The sequence below is a fragment of the Eubalaena glacialis genome, chromosome 6, assembly GCF_028564815.1.
Source record: "Eubalaena glacialis isolate mEubGla1 chromosome 6, mEubGla1.1.hap2.+ XY, whole genome shotgun sequence".
NCBI classification, from domain to species: Eukaryota; Metazoa; Chordata; class Mammalia; order Artiodactyla; family Balaenidae; genus Eubalaena; species Eubalaena glacialis.
The window spans coordinates 106,023,912-106,047,862 of NC_083721.1; the positions used below are offsets into that span (position 1 = coordinate 106,023,912).

At 35.5% G+C, this 23,951-nt stretch overlaps 1 protein-coding gene across 2 annotated transcripts in view; it reads left to right on the plus strand.

Moving 5' to 3' along the window:
* Positions 1-23,951, plus strand: part of IFT80 (intraflagellar transport 80) — a 119,766-nt gene that overhangs the window by 9,186 nt on the left and 86,629 nt on the right. For both annotated transcript variants that reach the window (XM_061193489.1, XM_061193488.1), the window contains exons 2-5: positions 3,601-3,683; positions 6,157-6,379; positions 15,552-15,662; positions 17,187-17,255. In XM_061193489.1, coding sequence (XP_061049472.1) covers positions 3,648-3,683; positions 6,157-6,379; positions 15,552-15,662; positions 17,187-17,255 — 439 coding nt within the window. In that variant the 5' untranslated portion in view covers positions 3,601-3,647. The remainder of the gene's footprint in view (positions 1-3,600; positions 3,684-6,156; positions 6,380-15,551; positions 15,663-17,186; positions 17,256-23,951) is intronic.

The following is a 23,951-nucleotide window of genomic DNA, read 5'->3' on the forward strand; positions in this document are numbered from 1 at the left end:
TTTTGGAACTCACAGTATGTCATTGGCCAAATCTGTGTTCTCAACCTTTACTCTAAAACTTCATAGTTTTACCCTGTAACTTCACAGTCTAACTTAAATCTGGTTGTTTCCTAAGGAAACTACTTTCCTCTTGGCTGTTTCAAATGGAGGCTGTTTTGCCTTCCAGACTCCCATGTGTCAGAGGGCCTTGTTTCTCATTAGTGTTTCTGCACAACTGATTGTCTTCCCCTTTCCTCTCTACAATCCCTTAGTCCCTTTGAGATAAGTCCTGTGAGATCAAACCGTTAGCTACTCTGCCTTTTTGTAGTCGTCTATAGATCTCTGCTTTTTTCCTCGTTCAATGAATAGTATTTTAGCACCTGGGTAACTGTGTCTATCTCCACCACTGTTCTTGTCATTATTCTCAGTGATTTAACATCCTGAAATCAATTCTTCCATTCCCTGGCCTCTCAGTTCCTTGACCTTGGCCACCCACTTTGACAGTCTTAACCTACTTCATCATTACCAATATCTATACTCTCTCCCAAAATCTGTTTTAAGTATCTCATTGTATATCTCCACTTGTTTTTCTCTAGTTTACTTCCTCTAGAATCTTAATGCTGACAATTCTTCAGGCTTCAGTAGGACTTCTAGGCCATTGAAGCTACTACCTTTTCAAGTTCTGCTGGGTAGTCTCATCCCATGGCTTTGAACATGATCTTTGTGCTGATAACCCTCAAACTGACATCTCAGTGATATCTCCAGCTCTGACCTCTTGCTTGACTCCAGACTTGTATATCCAATTTCTCCTTGAATTCTTCACTCGGATATCTAATAGGCACCTTAAACTTAGCATACCGAAAACAGAATTTTTATATCATCCCTTTCAACCTGTTCCTCCCTTAGTTTTCTTCATTTCAGTAAATGGAAACTCTTTTGTACCTGTTGAAACTTTAGAGTCATTTTTGACTCCTCTTTCTCTTAAACTGAATTCATCAACAAATCCTGTGGAATCTTCTTTCAAAATATATTAAGAATATGACTGCTTCATATTATTTGTACCACTACTGCCTTCCTCATCAATCCACTTTCATTTCTCTTCTGATTATTGAAATCCTAACTGGCCTCCCTGCTTCCAGTTTTGCTCATTTTTGCTTTTTTTTGGTCATACCATCCATAGTGTCATCCATAGTGACACTTTAAAAAATGTAAGTCAGATAATATCACTCTACTGGCTTCTCCGTTTATTCAGAAGAAAAAAAATGAAGCTTTTATTGTGGTTTTCCAACCTCTATGTGATCTGTGTCCCTCCCTCCTCTTCCCCAATTTCCTGCCATCCTCTTCACTCACTCTGTATTGGCCATACTGGCCTTCTTGATCTGACTTAGCATTAATGATTTAAAAGCATAACTAGCTACTGTATTTAGAAGAGTTTGAAGGGTAAACGTAGGAGCAGGAAGATCAGTTCTGGACCTACTGAAATAATTGAGGATGATGGTGGCTTTAGACTTATGGTGGCGGTACTGAGAAGTGGCCAGATTTGGAGTATATTTTGGTAGTTTGGTGATCGGATTTCCTGGGCGTATTTTTTCCTCTTAAGCGCCATGAATGTTAACCCACGCTGGACCAAAGATGACTTATAAATGATTTTCAGTAGCAAAGGCATAGTTGCTCCTGTCTGCTCCCTATATAAAGTTGCAAAATAGATTTTTCAATACTCTAGAAATTTTCTTTTATTCCCCCTCCCACCCCACCTACCACTGACTAGTCAGATCCTTGGTGACCAATGCTTTTGGGCAGATAAAAACACCGCAGTGCATCCTCAGGCAACTCTGCACTTCCCTGAATTGGCTGTGCTCTAATACTACTTCTCCTTTATTCCTCTATTCAGACTCACATCAGAATGCCCATATCCTTCATGCAGATGATCTCAGCTAAATAGGATGTATGCGGAAGAGCTTTCTGAGCGAAAGAGAATCTTCCCAGTGTTAGGATGCCAGCCTCCTCTTTCTCTGATTCCTTGGCACCATGTTTCTGAATAGTTGCAGATTACTTTCTCATGGAAAACATACTGCGTTTACTATTTATATGGGATAATGATTTCTTTTGGTGAGGAATGATTCCTAATTATTATGGATTTCAGCACTTTGAGGTATTTTGATATAGGCTACATCATGCCTTTAAAGTTTCTGAATGTAATTGTATATTCAGACTGTATATATATATTTTTTTCTTGTCTATTATGTTGTTTCTTATTTCCAGAATCAACAATTTATCTGCCTTTATTCTTTTAAAATCCTTATAAGCTTGGTGAATTTGAATTATTGTGAAAAAGCAGCATGTTTTTACCTTTTTCCCCCCTCTAATTGAAGGAGGTCTAATAGAAAGAAGGAAGGAGGTTTGAGAAAGGTGCTAAAACTCCTAAGGACGAAAAGTGAGCCTTAGAAGTGTGCCTAGGAGAAATTGTTTTCTTGCTCTGGCTGCTATACACAGATCCATACTTTTAAAGTTGAACATAAATCTTGTTAAGTGAACTGGAGGAGAGAGGTTTCTGACCTTAGCTGCATATTGACTGGATAGAAAACTTCAGATTTTTTTCTGTGGTCTTAACAATTTTCTCCCCATTCTCACAAATTTATGAGTACAATAAGTGAAAAAGGTGCTTTGAGATAAAGCTGTATTTAGCACCTTGCTAATCTAAAAGTCTTCTGGATTTGAGAGAATGAGAAATTATCTAAGGTAGGCCCACTGAATTCTTATCTATAACTCACACCGTCTTTGATGTAGTTAGCAGTAATTTTCTACTTGGTGAAGAGGATTTTTTTCCTTTAATTACACTTTCATTTATTTTTTTCTCTAGGCTAGTGATATTACTCAGAAAGAATCCCACAACTATAAATTGGATTCAGACAATTTAGCATTTTCTTGATTTGTATCTTTTGATAGCATGGTTATTTGAGAGAGTGTTACTCTTGTTTTTCTAAATTTTTGTTTGCCATTTACATTGTGATTTTTATATAGCTTCTATAATGGATTTATTACCTCTTTTTTAAATAACTCGTTTATTTTTCACTTTGCCACCATGGCAACCATAACTGTTGGGCAGTGTATCTACCTCCAACAGAATGTAAATCTCAGATGGATCACTAGGTTGATGATGTCATTAGTATTCCCATGTGGGTTCTATAACTAAAGCTCATAAAAATGTATCTTCGCCCTCGATCAGACCTTTGGAATTTATTTTATTGTATATCCATTCAACAGGACCATCATTGATCTGCCATTGAACAGTTCCCAGTTTAAAAAATCTTTTGATTAGGCCTCAGGACAGCCCTTGGAAATTATTTACCTGGCCAGATTTAGTGGCGTTCTGTACTTGTAGGACTGTTTTAGGCAGGTTGTAGAGGACTTCTGGCATCCAGCCCAAGGCCTCCAATCACTCACTGACAGAACTAGCACACTGACTAGTTTTCTTCCTCTTTCCATGTATTTGTTGCCAGCAGGATTGAAAGTGTTTTGGTGTCCTTGGGGTGCTAAGATGTTTTGTTTGCTTTTAATTTTTTGTGTATATATGTTTGTTTTTAATGCAGATTCTATATTTTCCCCCTTTTATTTTTACAGTGAATACAATCAAGTGGCATTTTAAAATTTTGCTGGAAGGTGGAGACATGAGACTGAAGATATCTCTTTTAAAAGAACCAAAGCATATCCTTTTAATACTTATAAACCTTATTGTGATACCCTTACTATAGTATTATTAAAAGTTTTCTTCTATTTTTGTAGTCTAGTTGGATAATGGATTTTTTCATTCCTTTATTGGGAGTTTCGCTAAATTGTTTCTGAAATATTTGAGGTCTTGTGTTGCAGGTAATTCTCCAATGCAAACTATTTGCTCTAAATCTTACTTTCAAATTTTTATTGACATTTTTCTTACTCTACTTAAGTACTACTATACCTAAGTACATAAAAAACAGTTTTTGTTTAGTCTAATAAAATCTTAAAGAGAAGTTTTTTAAAAATCAAGTAATTTATCTGTTGGTATGATCTAGTATGTTTTCATTGAGTTCTGCTCTATTTCTTCTTACTCACGATAAAGTGGAGGGTAAGCTGGGGAAATCTGAGCAGTTAGACCTTTATTATTTCACGTGGGAAGGGGGCAATTATAAATATTTCGCAAACGCATGACCTTATATTTTGTCAGCAAGAACTCCCAGTTATGTGTCAGGAAGATATGATAGGCCCCTTTACCTTCATTCTGAGTTATTTAGACCAGTGCTTCTAAAAGTATCATCTGTGGACTTTATTGCAGGTCTGTGAAGGGATAAGTACAGAAATTGAAGGTAAGAAGGAAGAAATTTTTGTAGCAATTTGATAGTCACAACATCCAAATATAAGATCATTTTTCTAGTAATTCATTTTTATTTTATCTTAGAAAATGTTGCAACAGATTTGAAATAAAGAAAAATAGGATCCTTCAGAGATAGAGAAGCACTGTTTTAGACATTTGATCAAACGTTTTGAATTAATATTGTCTTGTCTGCTTTTTTTACCATTTGAGTGAAGATATAATTCCTTTTATTTCTCCTTAAATCATTTTTATTCTCTTTTAAAAGTGTGCCCTCAGGAGTTCATGCTGCTTATAATCTTATAGATTTTGACTATGTCTACTGTCTGCTTTTACCTTTTCAAGCTGAAGAATAACAGACTTTTTAGACTTTCTTATTCTGGCAGTCCTCTCATTTCTCCCGTAATTTTAGTTAACTTATTAGTTTGAAGACATGTCACGTATGTCTGATGTGTACTTACATCAGTTTTTATGAGGATAAGCTTAATATTTTTTGTTTTGGGGCGTGTGTGTATGTGTATTTTCTTTCTTTCTAGATTATGCCTGACACTCTCCCTTTTTAAAGGTTTTACCTAACATTGTTTAAGCTATAGCAATTATACTGGAAGAATTTTTTTCAGTAATGGTCTAATGGCACATCCAGATCCTTTTGTTTAGATTCTACTTTGAATTCTGAGTATTCCAATGCCACTTTATTACCTATTTGTGCAGTCTCGTAAGAACTTTCCATAATTTCTTTTGTACCTTTTTGGTTATTTTGCTTAATCTATCATATTTTGAAGTATTAAAAAAAAATCTTAGAACATCCCAGAATAATTTGGCACATAGTCTCTTTCTTTTTCCTTAGAGTTTACTGATTGCTTGGATGAGCCAATAGAAAGCATTGGTGAGAAGATAAGGCAGTAAAATGATTATACAATAACAACAAAAGAGCAAACAACCCAACCAGGATAATGTGGTAATACAGAAATCCACATATAAGCAGGAGAAAGCATCTCAAAAATGACAAACTGAAGTGCCTTCTCTAGATACACAACTCTGCTAGGGTAAGCAACCTGTTCTGATGGTGGAAGTGAGGGCTACTTGAACACCTCAATTTATAGAAATCCACTTGATAAATCAGAGACCGAAAAAATAGGTTAAAGTGAGAATTTTAGGGTTCATATCTTACCCATATTACCTTGTAGGTGCAGTAAATTGTAATTGAATTACTTCCTGAATTTAATGTCAGGAAATTTGGTAGGATTTTAGTTTCAGCTGTTAAGCTGTAGGTTTTTTCCTAGGTGAATTATTATAATGTGTCATTTAAGCAGGTATTTTACTGTTAGATTTCAGTCTTATTTTAACGCTTGATTTTTGAAAACTTTTATCAAAATAATACATGCTTATTCTGATAACTTAAATGAAACAGATATATGTAAATAAAAAAAGCATAGTTCCCTTTTCTCCCCACTTATCCCCCAATGGGTTAGAGTTGATCCTTTCAACCCTTTCGTTCTGTTAGATGTCTTTGTGTATCTTTTGCCTCGTTTATGGAATACTTTGTAACACAACTAAAAATTTTTCACATAGTCAAATCTTTCTTTTTTTCTCTTTTGGCACCTGGGTTTCTTATCTTGCTTTCCATTCTTCTTACAACTGTTTTGATAGATGCTTATTTTCCTTTCCTTATATGGAAAAAATATGAAAGTCATAAAATGAAAAATAGGCTTAGAAGCTTGAAACATTTGACCCTATTTTATACTCTTCCTATAATCTGCATCTGAAAAATATTGTATTTATTAAGACTGAAGACTTCCGTGTGTGTTTTATGTCTCCTTAACATGGTGACACATCAAGAATTAGTAAGCTGTGTGGGCTGGAATACTGCTGAAGAACTGTATTCATGTAGTGATGATCACCAGATAGTGAAGTGGAACTTGTTAACTAGTGAAACAAGTCAAATAGTAAAGCTGCCTGATGATATTTACCCAATAGATCTTCACTGGTTTCCGAAAAGTTTAGGCATAAAGAAACAAACTCAAGCAGAAAGCTTTGTTCTCACAAGTTCTGATGGTAAGTTTTAAATAAATGTTATATGCTAATCTTTGTACTTAAAAGACATAACATTTTAGTATGACATGTTTTGAGTTGTTTATCCATTTCCTATGTAGTCAGTTCGTCTGTGTATAGGCTATAAAACTATTGTCATAGAAGAAGGTGAATTAAACTGGCATATACTGGGATTGAATCTGAACCTCTGGCTTTACTTTTTCTGTGCTCACAGGTATTGTTAGGCTTTTATCAGTTTTGGTTTCTAATTTTGTCAAATTTAACTGTATAACATAACCACACTAAAAATAGATGGTACAACACACACTCATTTAGTAAGCTATCAAATATAGTCTTTATTTTCTAGTACATGTTAATTTCTACTTACAGAGCTGGAGATTAATTTGACCATAGTTTTATTATTGGTGAGTAAAAAGCATGATTTTTCTATTTTTTAAGGATATGTTTTAATTTTCAGAGAAATAACTTGAACTGTTTTTCATCTGTATTACACTTTACCTACTATATCAGTTAAGAGTACATTCATCAAAAGTAACAGAAACTTACTCGGCTAACTTATGCACAGATGGAGTTTTCTGGTTTACCTAGCTCCAGGGGTAGATCTTGAAGCACAGCTGCATGAGACCCCTATTCTTTTTTTTTTTTTTTTTTTAATAACACATACACAACCCCTTGAGATTTTATTTATTTATTTTTTATTTATTTTGCTGCGTTGGGTCTTAGTTGTGGCATGTGGGATCTTTGTTGCGGCATGCGGGATCTTGCGGCCTGCGGGATCTTTCATTGCGGTGTGTGGGCTTCTCTCTAGTTGTGGTGTGCAGGCTCTTTAGTTGTGGCGTGCAGGCTCCAGAGCGCGCAGGCTCAGTAGTTGCAGCACGTGGGCTCTCTAGTTGTGGCGCACAGGCTCTAGAGCGTGCGGGCTTAGTTGTCCCACAGCATGTGGGAACTTTGTTCCCTGACCAGGGATCAAACCCGCATCCCCTGCACTGGAAGGCGGATTCTTAACCACTGGACCACCAGGGAAGTCCCCAGGCCCCTATTCTTGCCATCTCTTGGATAGACTCACCCCAAAAGGTGAGCATGATGGCAGCCAGCAGCCCAAGGCTTACCCTACAGGAAAAGAAAAGTCAGCAGAGAGAGTGCTTCTTCCTCAATATCACTTGCAGTCAACATGCAGAGAGGTCCTGGACAAGCTTGGGTCACGTGCCCGTCACTGAGTGAATCATTTTAGTCAAGGGACTGGGACACTGATTGACTGAGCATGGCAGGCCTTAGGCCACCGTGGAAAGGGAAAGAGAAGAGGGCTTTTGTAGCCAAAATAGGAAAGGGATGTTATGGCAAACAATCACATCAGATTTTAATTCTTTTACGTGTAATTTTTAAACTTAGTTTTCTGAATCTTGATTAAATGAGATATTGTGTGAAAGTATTTGGTACAGTGCCTAGCACTTACAAGACTGACTCTGAGCACAGCTAGAATTTAGTTTACCTCTTATGATAAAATGAAGGGTTGACTTTAAAAAAAGCTTTTAATTTTGTTATAATTTCACATTTATAGAAAGGTTGCAAGAATTGTACAAATAACTGCTGCATATCCTTTATCCACATTCACTAGTTGTTAACATTTTGTCCCATATACTTTATCATTGCTGGTCTTTTCTCTCTCTTTCTCTCTTTCTCTTTCTCTCCCCCCTCCCCCCCACCCCGCCACACATATACTTTTTTCTGAAACATTTGAGAGTAATTTATAGATATGCCACTTTAACCATAAATACTTCAATGCATTTCCTAAGAATAAGGATTTTCTGTTACTTAACCACAATACATTGATCAAAATCAGGAAATTTAACATTGATGTAATACTGTTATCTAATCTACAGTTTATATTCAAATTTTAACAATTGTCCTAATGATATTTTTTATAGAAATTTGTTTTTTTCTGGTACAAAATAACACATTGTTTTTGTCATATCTCTCTAGCCTCCTTTAATCTGGAGCAACCCCTCAGTCTTTCTTTTATGATCTCCACTGTTTTGAAGAATACAGGCCTGTTATTTTTACAGAATGTCCTTCAATTCATGTTTGTCTGATGTTTCTTAATGATTAAAAACAGTTATACATTTTTAGCAGCAGTACTCAGGGCATCAGATTGGAAGATTCATGATGCTGGTTTGACCCATTATTGGTGACTTTAACTTTGATTATTTTGAAAGGTTGTGTTCACTAAATTAATCTAGTGTAAAGTTAATGTTTTTCCCTTTTAATAAATAATTTCTGAAAGGATACTTTCAGACTATATAAAAATATTCTCTTCCTCCTCAGATTTCCTCCCACTGTCTTGGCATCTATTGATGACTCTTGGCTGAATCATTTATTACTAAGATTGTTGCCAAATGGTGATTTTTTTTTAACTCCATAATTTCTTTTATATTGATTTGTTGGTATTTTACTGCAAGGAAGAGCCTTCTGTCTCCTGCCCATTTATTTATTTGTTTACTTAGATTAGACTCATAAATTCTTATTTTATATCTTGAGCATCCTATTACTACCATTTAAAATTTTTGATGTTACAATTGTCCCAGGTTTGGCCAGTGGGAGCTCCGTGAAGCCAGCTCAAATGAATTTTCTTTTTACCTGGGGGGTATGTTTCCTCTTCATCCTTTGAGCACTTCTTTTCCGGCACAAGATGTTCCAGGCTCATTTTGTACTTTCCCAGTCCCAGCTTCCAAATCAGCTGTTTCTCCAAGGAGACTTGTTCTTTTCTGGGTGCTTAATGGTATTTAAAAGCCAAGATGAGTGTGCCAGGTGTGCTCATTTCAATGGGATGTGTTTACTTCAAGGCCCTTTCACAGGACAGAGCTAAGAAATACAAATAGAAATGTGTATTAAAATATACATATCTACAGTAATTTCTTCCTCCCTCCCTCCCTCCCTTCCTCCCTCTCTTCCTTTGCTTCCTTCCCCTTTCTCCCTTCCTTCCCTTCCATGATAAAAACCATGAGTTCATTCTGATACCGCCAGTTCTAATTCAGCACCACAGGGTTAATTCTAGTCTTTTTTCCCCATACTTGGAAACAGTGAGGAAGCTTGGGTCCCATTATTCTCAATATATTTACTTACTTGTTTAATTCTACAATACACAGTAGGTTGTTTCAGAATTGCTAATCCATACTATTGCAAAAAAAATAGAGTTTAATATTCTACTGTTTTTATCTTTACACTGAGGATATAGAGTCAAAGTCTTGTGTTCAAAGTTACTTGGCATTTCCCCCCGACTAGTGTTGTTGCTATTCATTTAAAATATAGTTAAGTGTATTTATTTCTGTTTGTTTTCCATTTAAGGTCTCCTCTCCCCATCCTTGTTGATTTGATTATTTTTTAAATATGTAAAACATTACATGGATGGTTCCACAATGTCAAAACTATATAAAAAAATATACTCAGAGCAATGTCACTACTCCTACCCACCCAATCCCATACACCCTATTTTTATTTATTCCCTGTATGTAACCAATCCCTTTGGTTCTGGTTTATCCTTTCTTGTTTCTTTTAGCAAAAAGAAACAGATACATGTATATTTTCTCATTTCACCTTTTTTTTATTACATAGAAGGTGGCATACCATATATTTTCTTTTCTTTTTTTTTTTTTTTAACTTTATTTTTGGCTGCGTTGGATCTTTGTTGCTGCACGCGGGCTTTCTCTAGTTGCAGCGAGCGGGAGCTATTCTTCGTTGTGGTCCGCGGGCTTCTCATGGTGGCTTCTCTTGTTGCAGAGCATGGGCTCTAGGCCCACAGGCTTCAGTAGTTGCAGCATGCGGGCTCAGCAGTTGTGGCACGCGGGCCGTAGAGGACGCGGGCTTCAGTAGTTGCAGGGCGTGGGCTCAGTAGTTGCGGCGCTTGGTCTCTAGGGCACACGGGCTTCAGTAGCTGTGGCGCTCAGTAGTTGTGGTGCACGGGCTTAGTTGCTCTCTGGCACGTGGGATCTTCCCGGACCAGGGATTGAACCCGTGTCCCCTGCATTGGCAGGTGGATTCTTAACCACTGCGCCACCAGGGAAGTCTACCATATATTTTCTTTTCATTTTCCTTTTTTTAAAAAATTTAAATTTATTTATTTATTTATTTTTATTTTTGGCTGTGTTGGGTCTTCGTTTCTATGCGAGTGCTTTCTCTAGTTGCGGCGAGTGGGGGCCACTCTTCATTGCAGTGCGCGGGCCTCTCACTGTCGCGGCCTCTCTTGTTGCAGAGCACAGGCTCCAGACGCGCAGGCTCAGTAGTTGTGGCTCACGGACCTAGTTGCTCCGTGGCATGTGGGATCTTCCCAGACCAGGGCTCGAACCCGTGTCCCCTGCATTGGCAGGCAGATTCTCAACCACTGCGCCACCAGGGAAGCCCTCATTTTCCTTTTTAAAGTCAATAGTGTATGAAGATTGACCTTTATCTGGTGAATATGGACAGTAAATATAGTTAGTCTTGATGCTTTCTGTTATCTGAGTGTTTCCCTGATTTATTAAGACTACTTAGGTACACTTAACTAAAGAATAGTTGTTTGGGTCTCTATTTCACATTGGCTTTAGGTAAAATACTTTCTGATAGGGAAAAAAGTCTAAAGTAAGACAAATATCATTTAAAGATAAATTTGCAAGATTAAAAGTGGGAAAATATATTATGACTCTTGAGAAACTATAGTGTTTACTTTTATTTTTAGGTTTACTACAAAAACAAACAAACAAACAAATAAGGTAACATAACATGCCACAACTAGATGTAGGAAGAAGAGAGAACCAAAGCAGGGTAGTTGGGTATTTTCTCTTAGGCTGGGATGAGGAATATCTGGGATCTTGTGAAAGTGAAGGCAAAGGATGATAGTTCAAAGAAAAGAAGTAGAAGAGTAAGACAAGAAACAGAATCCAGAAATGTTCAAAAAAACAGAAAAAGAAATGTTCAAAAAAAAAAAGTGGATGCTATTGAAAGGTGGTCGGTCAAGGGGTTTCTTGCCAGATAAATGTCTGAGATCATTTTATGTATCAATGCTGTATTCTCTGTTAATCAAATACTATAAAAAAGTATTATTCTGGTTTAAAAAATATATGAGATCCACCCTCTTAATAAATTTTTAAGTATGCAGTGCAATATTTAATAATTTAATTTTTGTATAAGCACAATATTGTATAACAGATCTCTAGGACTTTTTCATTTTGTATGATGTTAACCCAGTACTTAAAACATTCTTTTTCAAAATTTAGTTCTTTGCCTAAGAGGTACCCTCTTCTAGTTGGCACCAACTCTCTTCTCTTGATTTTTCTCCCCCAAGGCTGGCAAAAATGGTTACGGCTTTTGAGTTTGTTCATCACTCCTCCAGTGTTCCCTTTGTCATACCCCCTCCATCTTCTGTGTTAGTGGTAACATTCAAAAAGATCCATGGGATTTGGGGGCAGGTCCTGAAATACATAAAGCAGACTTTTGCAAAGTATTTTGTCTCACCAATAATTCTCTCTTCAACATTATTACTTCTTTTTGAATATTTCATGCAGCTGTATCCTACTTTTTAGAGGCGATATTTCTTTCTTTGACAATGTATTGCAAGATTTACGTTTAAAAAAGAATGATTTAAAATGCATTAGGGGAGCTGCTATGTAAAGGAATTCTGGTATAAAGTCTTTTGTAAAGCCAGTAAACACTCCTTAAATTATATTTAGTGAAAGTTGAATTTTTTTATACATTGTATTAGATATCTCAAAGTAATCCTCATATTCTCTTATTAGTTAATATGTACATTTAAAATCCCACTTTAAAAAGAATTTATGTGTTCACTTCTTTCTGTCAGAAGTTAGTGGTTACCTATCTCTGGCTTTTTGCAACCATCTGCCAAAACATTTCTGCCATTAAGCAGTCTGCAAAAGTGCTCATGTGACCTTTTTCTTAGCACCCTATTTCAAGCCTTCTCATGTTTCCATAGACATTTCTTAATGCATTTCTAACTTTAAGAAATGTGTTTCGTGTAATTTTAATCTACTTACTCTGTTCTTTTTCCCTTTTATAACATTTTCCTCTTTTTAGTTTATCTTTTATTTAATAATAAGAGATGAATTTTATACCCTAGGATTTAAATATCCATGTTTTTTACCCAAATCATCCATTGTTTAATCAATGAATTGTATCAATAAAAGAATAAATGTAATCAAATGTATCGATTATACTCTCTTCCTGACCCCACCCCTAGCAAATGATTGGAAATAAATTATTTGCTTTCTAGTTTTAGTCTAGCATTTTTAAAAGGTTATAGAAAAGCTGGAAAGAAGAAGAACCAAAATAGTTAAAAGGATAACTGTGTTTTTAAAAATTTTTGATATATGTAGTTTTATATTTATGCTTTACTCTGGGGGTGCTAGTCAAGCAATTTGTAACAATCAGACAAACTACAAAGACCAAAGATTTATTGAGTGTCAAATCTATGCAAAGAGTTGGCCTTAGTTGTCCCAGTATGTGTCTTCTGTGAGGTCATGGGAAGCAAGAATAATTTCAGCGCTTGTCAGAAAGTCAGTATTAGATATTTTAGGATAAGAAATATCGGTGATCAAAAATACATAAAATTTCTAAAATACAAAGAAAAGAAAAGAAATTTTCGGACCCTTCATTTCAGGTTCAAGAGCTATTTGGTTAATCTCTTTGGTGATAGATTCATTCATTACATGCAACAATTTAGTATGTGGATATTTTGTGCTAGGCAATATGCTAACATTTATTGAAACAGATTTGGATAAAGTAAATAATGGCCACTCACTATATGTCATCTTTATAGTTTCCTCTTTTGAGATTTTTTTCCCCCTTGTATTTTCTTTCTAAAGCAATGCATTAAAAAAAGTATATCCAAATTAGTTTTAAGTTAGTATCATAAAGAACGTAATAGCACAGTTGAATTCAAAGTAATCTTGTTACATTGAAAAATAACCCAGAAGTAAATATAAAATTAAAAGGAAAAAATATAATATGAGGAAAAGTAGATGGCGCTAGTGGGTGGTTAGATGAAGGAAAGGGGTAGTTTATTGATGAGGGCCTAGAAAACGAATGATGGGAAAAGACGGCTCTCAGATTGAATGAGAAAGAAAAGAATGTCAAAGTAGTCCGTTTTTTTTTTTAAGTTGCTAAGTATGGTTACTGAGTTGGTAAATTTAACAAATGCTGCTTACGTAAAGCACTATTGCAAATAAAAATATGACTAAGACATGGCCTTCTGAAAAGAATCACAGTCCAATAAAAAAATGCTGCAACAGAGCTACAAATATTGTGCAATGTGTGTAAAAAGAGAGAATGACTTTATTGATGTGAATAGGTTGGTGGTCAGTGAAATAGCCACAGGGTGCTAAGTGTAAAATATTTTAAAGCCATCTGTATTAGAGCTCTCCAGAGAAATGTTTTAAAGCCATCTAAAGCATCTGACTTATTAAATATATATTTTTAATGGATTGTTAATATTCTTCCAGAATCTTGAAAAGCCTTAAGTTAAAAATGAATTCAAACAAAATAAATCCTCTGAGGCAAAATTTGATTAGGCAAGCCACATTATTCTTTTACTACAAAAAATATATACCTTTTTTTTGATTTGGGGAAAAGTTTCTAATTTTACTGTACAGTTATCCCTCTGTATCCCAGGGGTTTGGTTCCAGGACCCCTGTAGATACTAAAATCCACAGATGCTCAAGTCCCTTATATAAAATGGCATAGTATTTGCACATAACCTACACACATCCTCCCACATACTTTGAATCATCTCTAGACTACTTATAATACCTAATACAGTATAAATGTTGTGTAAATAGTTGTAAATACAATGTAAATGCTATGTAAATAGTTGCTGGTACAGGGTAAATTCAAGTTCTGCTTTTGGAGCTTTCTGGTTTTTTGTTTTTATTTATTTATGTATTTTTTTAATCAGTTGGTTGAGTCCAAGAATGCAGAACCCTTGGATGTGGAGGACCAACTGTACTTAATTATTTTATTACAAACTATATATTATTAGACTTCATGATCATTCAAAACCACACTGATTATTTTTTTGGCTTCCTGTAGCACTTATTCTTTGTACAGTTGATTTGTTCCCTTGACATTTCTTATATAGTTTGCTTAGGTCCTTTAAAGTTGTAAGCCTTTTGCTGTTTGCCTATATATGTGTGAACTTTTTGAGAACAGCAACCAAGTAACTTGCTTCTTTTTGTCTACCTGGTGCCTGGTACAGTGTAAAATCAAATAAGGCAAGAATTTGAAAATTTGGGATTATCAGTTATTAAATTAGTTAAACAAGGAGGCCTTTAGACTTGAGGTGACTCTTATGCTGTATACCTCTGCAAACCAAAATCTAAGCCTGTAAATGAATGCTTCAAGATTATGAAATTGAAACCTAAGGAGAGCCAATCACAAACAGCCAACTAGGCTTTAAGTTGTAGTCAATCAATAGTATCCTTACTTTACTTCTGCCTTTTCTCTGTAGAAGTCTCTCCCTGAGCTCCTGTCAGTGGAGCGTTCCTAACCACTTAAAGTTTGGCACTGCTGGATTGCAATTGATTTCTGCACAAAGTCCAGTTTTTGTTTTTGTTTTGTTTTTTTGCCAGCGTGGCTTTTGGGATCTTAGTTCCCCAACCAGGGATCGAACCTGGGCCCCCCTGCAGTGGAAGAGAGGAGCCCTAACCAGTGGACCACCAGGGAATTCCCCAAAACTCAATATTTTTTAATATGCCTCAGTTTATCTTTTAACACCATTTAACTATCTTGGTTCCTCTCCTCTACACCTTTCCTAACTTGTCTATAGCCTGTTTTTAAGAAAAAAAAAAAAAAGCACGACTGCAAAGTTCTGCTTAAATAGAAGGCTTTCTTGACATTCCTCTTAGCCCCCTTTGGCCATATCCCAGCAGAATTTTATTGTCCCTCTGAACTATCATAGTATCATATATATATTTCTGTCACACCACTTGTTTCAAGGTTTTATAATTTTGTTTTTGTGCCTGTTTTCCAACGGATTTGAGTGTCCCTTGAGAGTTAGAATAATTATATTATTTGCCCTGGTATCTCCGATGCCTAGCACTATGCTAACTAGTCTACTAGTAGATACTCAACAGATGTTTGTTGATTGGATAAATTAATTTAATAAAATAGATTTCTCAAGTTTAATTTCTTTTAGGCAAATTTCATCTGATTTCTAAGTTAGGAAGAGTGGAAAAAACTGTGGAAGCTCACTGTGGAGCAGTACTTGCTGGGCGATGGAATTATGAAGGAACAGCATTAGTTACAGGTAGGTTATCTGCAAAAATCACATTTAAAATGAAATTTTTAAAGAAAAATTTCCAAAGGAACAGAATATTTTCATTTAGCAATAGTGTCTTTCATTGTCTAATAGCAAATAATTGGCACAGTATTGATCTAGACTGCTATATAATGTTATCATTCAGAGTGTCATATTACTTTTCCTATATGGCTTATGAAGAATGTTCTGTCAAGAAGGTTTTGGAATGGTCAAGTGTGGGGTAAATAAAACTTTTAATTCTTTAAAATTCTAAAATTCAAAATATTCTCATTTAACTTTACCCCCCTTCCATCTCTTTTCTATCTCCTGCCCTACTGCAGGGATTCTCATCTTCACCTATTATATTAGTTATCTATTACTGCATAACAAGTTATCCCAAAAATTAGTGACTTAAGATAGTAAACATGTATTATCTCACAGTTTCTGTGAGACAGGGAACAGTTCAGTTGGGTGGTTCTGTCTCAGAATCAAGAAGTTGGATGGGGCTGCAGTTATATGAGGCCCCATTGGGGCTGGAGGATCTGCTTCCAAGATGGCTCACTCACATGGCTGTTGGCAAGAGGTCTTACTTCCTCTATGACTGTTGTAGGAAGCCTTACTTAGTTCCTTACAACATGGGCCTCTCCATAGGGCTGCTTGAGTGTTCTAACAACATGACAGCTGGAGCTTCTCCCTGAGTGATCCAAGAGAGAGCAAGACGGAAGACACAATATATTTTATGACCCACCATTGGAAGTCATACTCCATCATTTCCACCATATTCTGTTAGAAGCAAGTCACTAAGTATAGACCAAACTGAAGGAGAAAGGAGAGAGAAGTTAAGCTTCACTTCTTAAAAGAAGGAATAACAAAGAATTTGTGGATATATTTTAAAACCACCACACCTATCCCCTGGGCCTTCTGTAGGACTTTTATCAGTGAGTTTCTCTTCTCTTGCCTGTTTTTTCGACTTCTCCTTTTCCAGTGTTTTTTTCTTTCCCTTTTTTTTTTTTTCCAGCATATAAATGTGTTCAGATGTCATTCATCTTGAAAATTGAGAAAAACGAAATAAAAATCCCTCCTTTAACAAATAACTCTAGCTACAACTTCCTCTTTCTTTCTTTCCCATCAGGCAAACTGTTCAAAAGAGTAGTTTATTACTTCACTCCATTCAGTCCCCAACTCACTGGAATGTGGCTGTAACTCTTCTAATTACACTGAAAACACTTTTCTTAGAATTCTAGGATGGAGACGTCAGTGAAAATGAAAGCATTATTTGAATAATATACTCATAAGTCTTCTAAGATTAAAGGAAAAAAATAATTTTGTCATTGAAGTCAGCCTACTTTGATAAAATCGTTTCAAAGTAATTTCAGTTAAATTTTATATTTAGGAAGCAGTGATATCTAAGTAGAGTAACTCGTGTCTGAATTTTAAATGTGCATTAGTGTAGATACTGCTGATTTTTATATGTAAATTTAATGTTTGCATTTATTTCCTATAGATAAAAAATCAATTCTTTTCTCTTTATAGTTGGAGAAGATGGACAAATAAAAATCTGGTCAAAGACTGGAATGCTAAGATCAACTTTAGCTCAGCAAGGTATGTATTATAATCAATTAAATGTCTTTGCATTTTCCTGTAAAAATAGTCTAATATAGTTAGTCTAATATAGTTCCTCAGGCTGATTTTGGTCAGGTTCAAAACCTGAAATCTCTTATTTCTATTTACACTTTTTCCTCTTACTTTCATGTTGCCTGATGGGCCATGGTAACTGTGTTGTTTGAGCCAAGAAATATAAGACACACTCAAACGCTTTTTCTTTGTTAGTGAATCTATATAAATGGAGTTATAGGCTAATGATTCTTTTTAAAATAATTCTGAAGCATCATGAGCATATCCTATCTAGAACAGGATTGGGTGTCTAGTTAAGTAAATAATAATAATAGAAAACACTGAGTATCTCCTTACTTAAAAAGTTCTAATTACATCATAATAATAGCACCCTTTCTAAATTATGTTGTACATCTATACTAATGGAGGGGAACAGATACTCTTATGATCCAAAACTTGGTAAACTACAACTACTTAGAGCAGCAGCTTGGTTTTCCATGTTCATTGGGAAGAAGTGCCCATAAAGTCAATCCAGTGGTTATACCTGTTGGGATTTAAATTACATATGATTTTTTTCCATGTAGCAGATTTATTTTCCAAATTAGGTTTACTTAGGAACAATAAAGCAGTTTTAATGTTGTCCTGAGCCCATATCAGCTGATCTTCAGAGACAGGTTGCCAAAACGTTTGCAGATTATTCTTCGGAAGTATATGATAAAGTCATTTTGTGAAGCATCTCTAACAACTGACTTCCAAAAATTTCCAGATTTCATTTTTTTAAATCATGTTTGCTCTTAGGATATGTTAAAATAGTTACATTTCTTTAGCTACACATCAACCAAATGTTAGCAAAGGTAACCATAAGTAATAGGTAGTGGTTATCTCCTGAGGTTAAATCTTTGGTACAGATGATCTCCAAATAGAATATTTATCCGTGAGTGGAAAATTTAGAGTTCATAGAAACATTCATCAGTAAATTTGTTAGGGAAAGATGTCAATTTATTGTTGCTTTAGTAATAAAGTATACCTTTAGAAAATAAATTTTATTTTAATCTTCTAGTAAGCATGGGCATTTACTTTTGGCTTTTTTTTTTTTTTTAATTTATTTATTTTTGGCTGTGTTGGGTCTTCGTTTCTGTGTGAGGGCTTTCTCTAGTTGCGGCAAGCGGGGGCCACTCTTCATCGCGGTGCGCGGGCCTCTCACTGTTGCGGCCTCTCCCGTTGCGGAGCACAGGCTCCAGACGCGCAGGCTCAGTAGTTGTGGCTCACGGGCCTAGTTGCTCCGCGGCATGTGGGATCTTCCCAGACCAGGGCTCGAACCCGTGTCCCCTGCATTGGCAGGCAGATTCTTAACCACTGCGCCACCAGGGAAGCCCTACTTCTGGCTTTATAATTTTTGTTAGAGCTAATTATTTGGCATTCTTACCTTATGATGTCTGACTTATGAGCAACTACACAATTCGTTTAGAGATCATCACCACCCCCTTGGAGGTGGGGCTGCAGTTCTTTTCAGCTGTTGCTGCTACTGAGACATATCCTTTTTTCCTTTTCTCTTTTGCTAAATATGTTGTCTATAGAAGACACAGATCTTCAGAGAAATTTTGAAAGCGTATCTCATTACCCATTATAATAATCTGAATTCTTGCCTAAGATCCTTCACCACTGTCCCCCTACGGCTCCTTCTCTTTCTTTAAATTCTTCCCAATCATCTCCTTCCCTTTTATTACCCCTTGGATCTACCGTTTTGGACTTTACAAAGTCTAAAGTTGAAACTTAGAATAAGTTGTTTAACATGAACATTGTTAATCATAGAGGGTAGATGACATAGTGCTGTTGGTTCAGTACTGTAGTTTACGTGTATAATGGGTCTGGAAACCGGATTGCTACTTATTTTACTCTTACAGAGAAAATGCATTTAGAATTCCCAAACATGCAGAGGCAGTTTGGAAGCCCAATATATTCATAAATTAAGGACTTTTTATACATAAGAAGTCACAATCAGATGGCCCGTGGGCTGAATCTGCCCCACTAGCATGGTGCAGGCCCAACATTAAAAATTAGGATATTTTACGTACATATTTGGATTTCTGGTGTCTTGAAAAATTGGAAGAACTGGCAACATTAAGTCTGCTTTCCAGAACAAATACAATCAGCTGGAGTTCAGCAGTGGCTGCTCCATTTTTAGTTGGATTTTAAGCTTCTTTTATTTTTCTTACACTCTACATACTTCACTCATTTATATTACATGGTAGAACACAACATAAATCTCTGAAGGGATTTGAGTTTGCAACTCATATTTTCAATAATAGTGATCATAAAATTTTGATTGTTAGTATGTGCCTTGCAGGGAGCACTTACATCTTTTTAAGTATTAATTTTTAATAGATACTACATTCACATGGTTCAGAATTTAAAGCATAAAGAAGGGTATAAAGTTATCTATTAAATACTACCCATGTCTCTCATATTACCCCTGTCTTCCAGCCACCCAGCAAACATTCCCAGAGGCAACTGGTGTTACCATTTTCTTGTGTAGGAAATTTGGTTTTATATGTTCTTTTTTTTTTTTCCTTTTACAAACAAGTGGTTGCATATTGTATCTACTATAATATGCTCCTTGCATTTTTTCACTTGAATTGTGAACTCTCTTGGAGGTGGTTTCACATCAGTGAATTAAAATCTTCTTCAAGTTGTTTTCCAAAGTGAATATACCATTTTACATTCCCAGTAGAAATATATGAAGGTTCCAATTTCTTCAAATCTTCAACACTTGTTACTGTCTTTTTTATTACAATCATCCTAGTGACTGTAAAGTGCTATCTCATTGTAGTTTTGATTTGCATTTCCCTGATGACTAATGATATTGAGCCTCTTTTCATGTACTTTTTGGCCTTCTGTAGGTCTTCTTTGGAGAAATATATGTTAAAATCCTTTGCACATTTTTTAATTGGGTTGTCTTTTTATTGTTGAGTTGTAAGAGTTCTTTATATATATTCTGGTTAATAGACTCTTATTGGATATATGATTTGCAACTTAGATATGCAACTTCCCAATTCTGTGGGTTTCCTTTTCATTTTGTTGATGATAGCTTTTGAAGCACAAAAGTTTTGATGAAATTCAGTTTATCTATTTTTTTCTTTGATTGTTTCTACTTTTGGTGTTATATCTAAGAAACTATTGCCTAATCCAAAGTCTTGGAGACTTGCATCTATATTTTCTTCTAAGAGTTTTATAGTTTTAGTGCTTACGCTAAATGTATGATCTTTTTTTGGTCTATGATCGATTTTGAGTTAGTTTTTGTGTATAGTATTTATTTTGGAGGGGGATGGGTGGTGCTCTTTTTTATTTTTTCTTCCTCTCAAATAGATGGATAAATAGGATTTTCTTAAAAGCTAAATTACATATTATGTCTTATAAGATAGGTAATTTTATTATGTATTCATTGGATCATGTAATGGTATTTTACATCAACATTCCAAATAGCTGTAATTTCCTTAACATCAAATGGCTGTGAAACTGCTGATAATTTTTATCCTGTTTGAATCTTATTCTTCTCACTCAAGGTTTATGTTAATTATGAGATTAATGAACAAAACTAAATTAGGTAGATTTTATTTTAGTTAACTTATTGGTATTTCAACTGAATAATCTGATATCTTTTTCTAGATTAAGAATTATAAATTCACTATAGAACTATGCTTTTTTGAATTTTTTAAAATTAATTAATTTTTGGTTGTGTTGGGTCTTTGTTGCTACACACGGGCTTTCTCTAGTTGTGGGGTTTGGAGGCTACTCTTTGTTGTGGTGTGCAGGCTTCTCCTTGCGGTGGCTTCTCTTGTGGAGCACGGGCTGTAGGCGCGCGGGCTTCAGTAGTTGTGGCACATGGACCCAGTAGTTGTGGCTCGCGGGCTCTAGAGCACAGGCTCAATAGTTGTGGTGCACGGCCTTAGTTGCTCCACGGCATGTGGGATCTTCCCAGACCAGGGCTCGAACCCGTGTCCCCTGCATTGGCAGGCAGATTCTTAACCACTGTGCCGCTAGGGAAGTCCCTAATTTTTGAATTTTTGATCATTGTTGCCACCCACACTTTCCTAATAAGGCATAGATAGACTTCGCCTGTTTTATCTCTGGGAAAAATCATTAGAGAAGTTAAGTTATAATGACATTAACCCTGAAGGAAAAATCCCTAGTTATTTATAAGGTTTGATTTATTATAGGCTACAAGTTTCAAGGGTGATTATAAATCTGACCTACTGAGAGCTAAATGCTAAAGGTTCAAGTAAAAAGACCAAGGGAGGTAGAGGTGGGGGACTCCTGGCTTCTTTGAGGAGAAAAGCTGTAAATTTTGGCACAAAAATGAAATAACGTAAGCCTGAATTACTGTAAGACTCAGAATTATGTAAACAATGTTGAAAGCATCCTGTGATTTTTACTACATGTTTATGTTAATTGTACTTATTCCTTGATGAGTAGAAAAATTCCCAAATTCATTTCTTGATGATTGGAGGCAGATATAAAGATAGAAAAGTCATGGTCATCACCTTCTCTTCCAATACAGAAAAAGCATTAATCTTGCTTTTTTTTGGGGGGTGGGGCAGGGTGTGGAATTTGACTTTGTTTAAAAACGATTCTTACTGGTGCCTATCAGGAATTATTTTTCCTTATTAGAGAAAAATAATGTGTAAGCTGAGGATAATTATAATGAAGCCCTATCTTGTGTTACATTGTATATTTTAATTATAGGTTAAAATTGGAAGAGAGTAATACTGCAAACCTTTAAGGACATTTCCCTTATACTATATTCAAATAGAAGAAGGAGATGACAAAACATGGAACCTGTTTATAATGAATTTGGTAAAGGAAATATAAATGACTGTAACACAAGGCAGAATGTGCTCGTTTCTTTAAGGCATTGTGGGAGGATAGGAAAACAGAAATGAATGCTTTGGGGGGAGAGAAAGTATCAGAAAGGCTTCCTGGCAAATATTGCAGCATCTTTTAATTAGGCTTCGAAGGATAAAGAAATTAGGAAGGATAAAGAAATGGGCTTGTTGGCAATGAAGTGGAGCTATGGAAGAAATTAGATGATCAGAAGCACAGAGGCAGAATGGCGTGAGGCGTGGAAGTCAGGTGAGCAACCCCCTTGGGCCAGGGTGTAGGCTCTGTGAGGGATGGTACTGCCAGAGGGACCAAGACACTGATATTCGCAGATGCTAAATGAAGGGGGTTGGAGTTTATTCTATAAGCATGTAAAATCTTTTAAAAAATGAGCAGGAGAGTAAGAGATAAAGTCTGCCTTTTTAGGAAGATTACCTTAGCAGTAATATATAAGATACATTAGAAGAGATAGAGGTTAAATTGGGGTCGCTGGTATGGAGGTTACTGAAATGTTCTATGCTATTGTGCAGTAAGGCTTGAACAGAGTCAGTGATGAGAGTAGTTGAAAAAAGTGAATAGTTCTCAGTGGCTAAGAGGAATGGATAATCCTGTAAGAGGTAAAGAATTCAGAGGAAGAAGAAGTGAGGGGATACGTGTGGAGGGATGATATATAAATATGTAGAGTTTGAAGTTCTGGCATGTCTTTGGAGCAAGTGGAAATGTGTTAGAGCTCAGAGGTAAAGGCTGAAATATTATTGTGAGTGTCAGTTACAGAAAGGTGAAAGGTGAAGCTATGGAGGAAGTTGAGATCCCCAAGGGAGAGATGACTGAGGCTAGAAACTAAAGAAACAAATGCCTTCATTTCAGCTTTTTTCTCTGTATTGACCCAGTGACATACACAACCAAAAAGTTGTTTTTCTGAGGAATAAATCCCACTTGATATTACTTATTTGTTAATACATGTCCCTACAAATAGAATGAAAGGGAAATAATTCTTTGTTTTTGAATTCTTAATGATTTGGCAGCCAAAAAACTTGAGTGTCTACTCCCATGCACAACACAATAACAAATGGTTGCTTATTGCATTACAAAGTAGTAGTGGTAGTAGCTAACAGGTCGTGCTTATAGAGTGCCAAACTCTGCTCTAAGTTCTTTACTTATACTCACAAGGTGTAGACCTATACTGCACTCAAGGCAAAAGTAGCTAATGCTTCATTGTAATAGTGAGAGTTTGTTTCAAAAGCATTCTTAAAAGCATGCAAAAACAACATTTTTTAGGGGATACCTCTTAGTACGAATGTGAAAAACATGGTATATTTGACCATGTACTTCCTTAAAACAATTGAAATACATTTTTGTCTCCTTTTCTGTGGTTTAAAATGCCTTCAACAAGTTGAGAGAATTTAGATAATTTGTTTTACAGAGAGATAAGGGTCTGACATTTAACACAACCCCAGGTGCATGTGGTTTCTTAAAAAATGTCAAAAAGGTCACATGATCTTAGTGTACAAAGTCAGAAAAACAAGATCTTTTTGAGTGTCTTAACTGAAATGGAGCATAAATAAAAATTCCCAATATAAAAAACAAGAAATTAATTATTATAAAACGACTTTTGTTTTTTGTCCATTTTTGTTAATAAAGAAATTAGTAACATCTTATTATATAATTTGCTAAACTTTTTGTTGTAAAGTTTTTTAACCTGAAGGCTATATTATTATTTCCATACTGACTTTGCAAAGTGAGGTGTAGCATTGGGAGTAATTCAGTGCTTTAATAAATACGTTTTTTTAAAAAAATTTATTTATT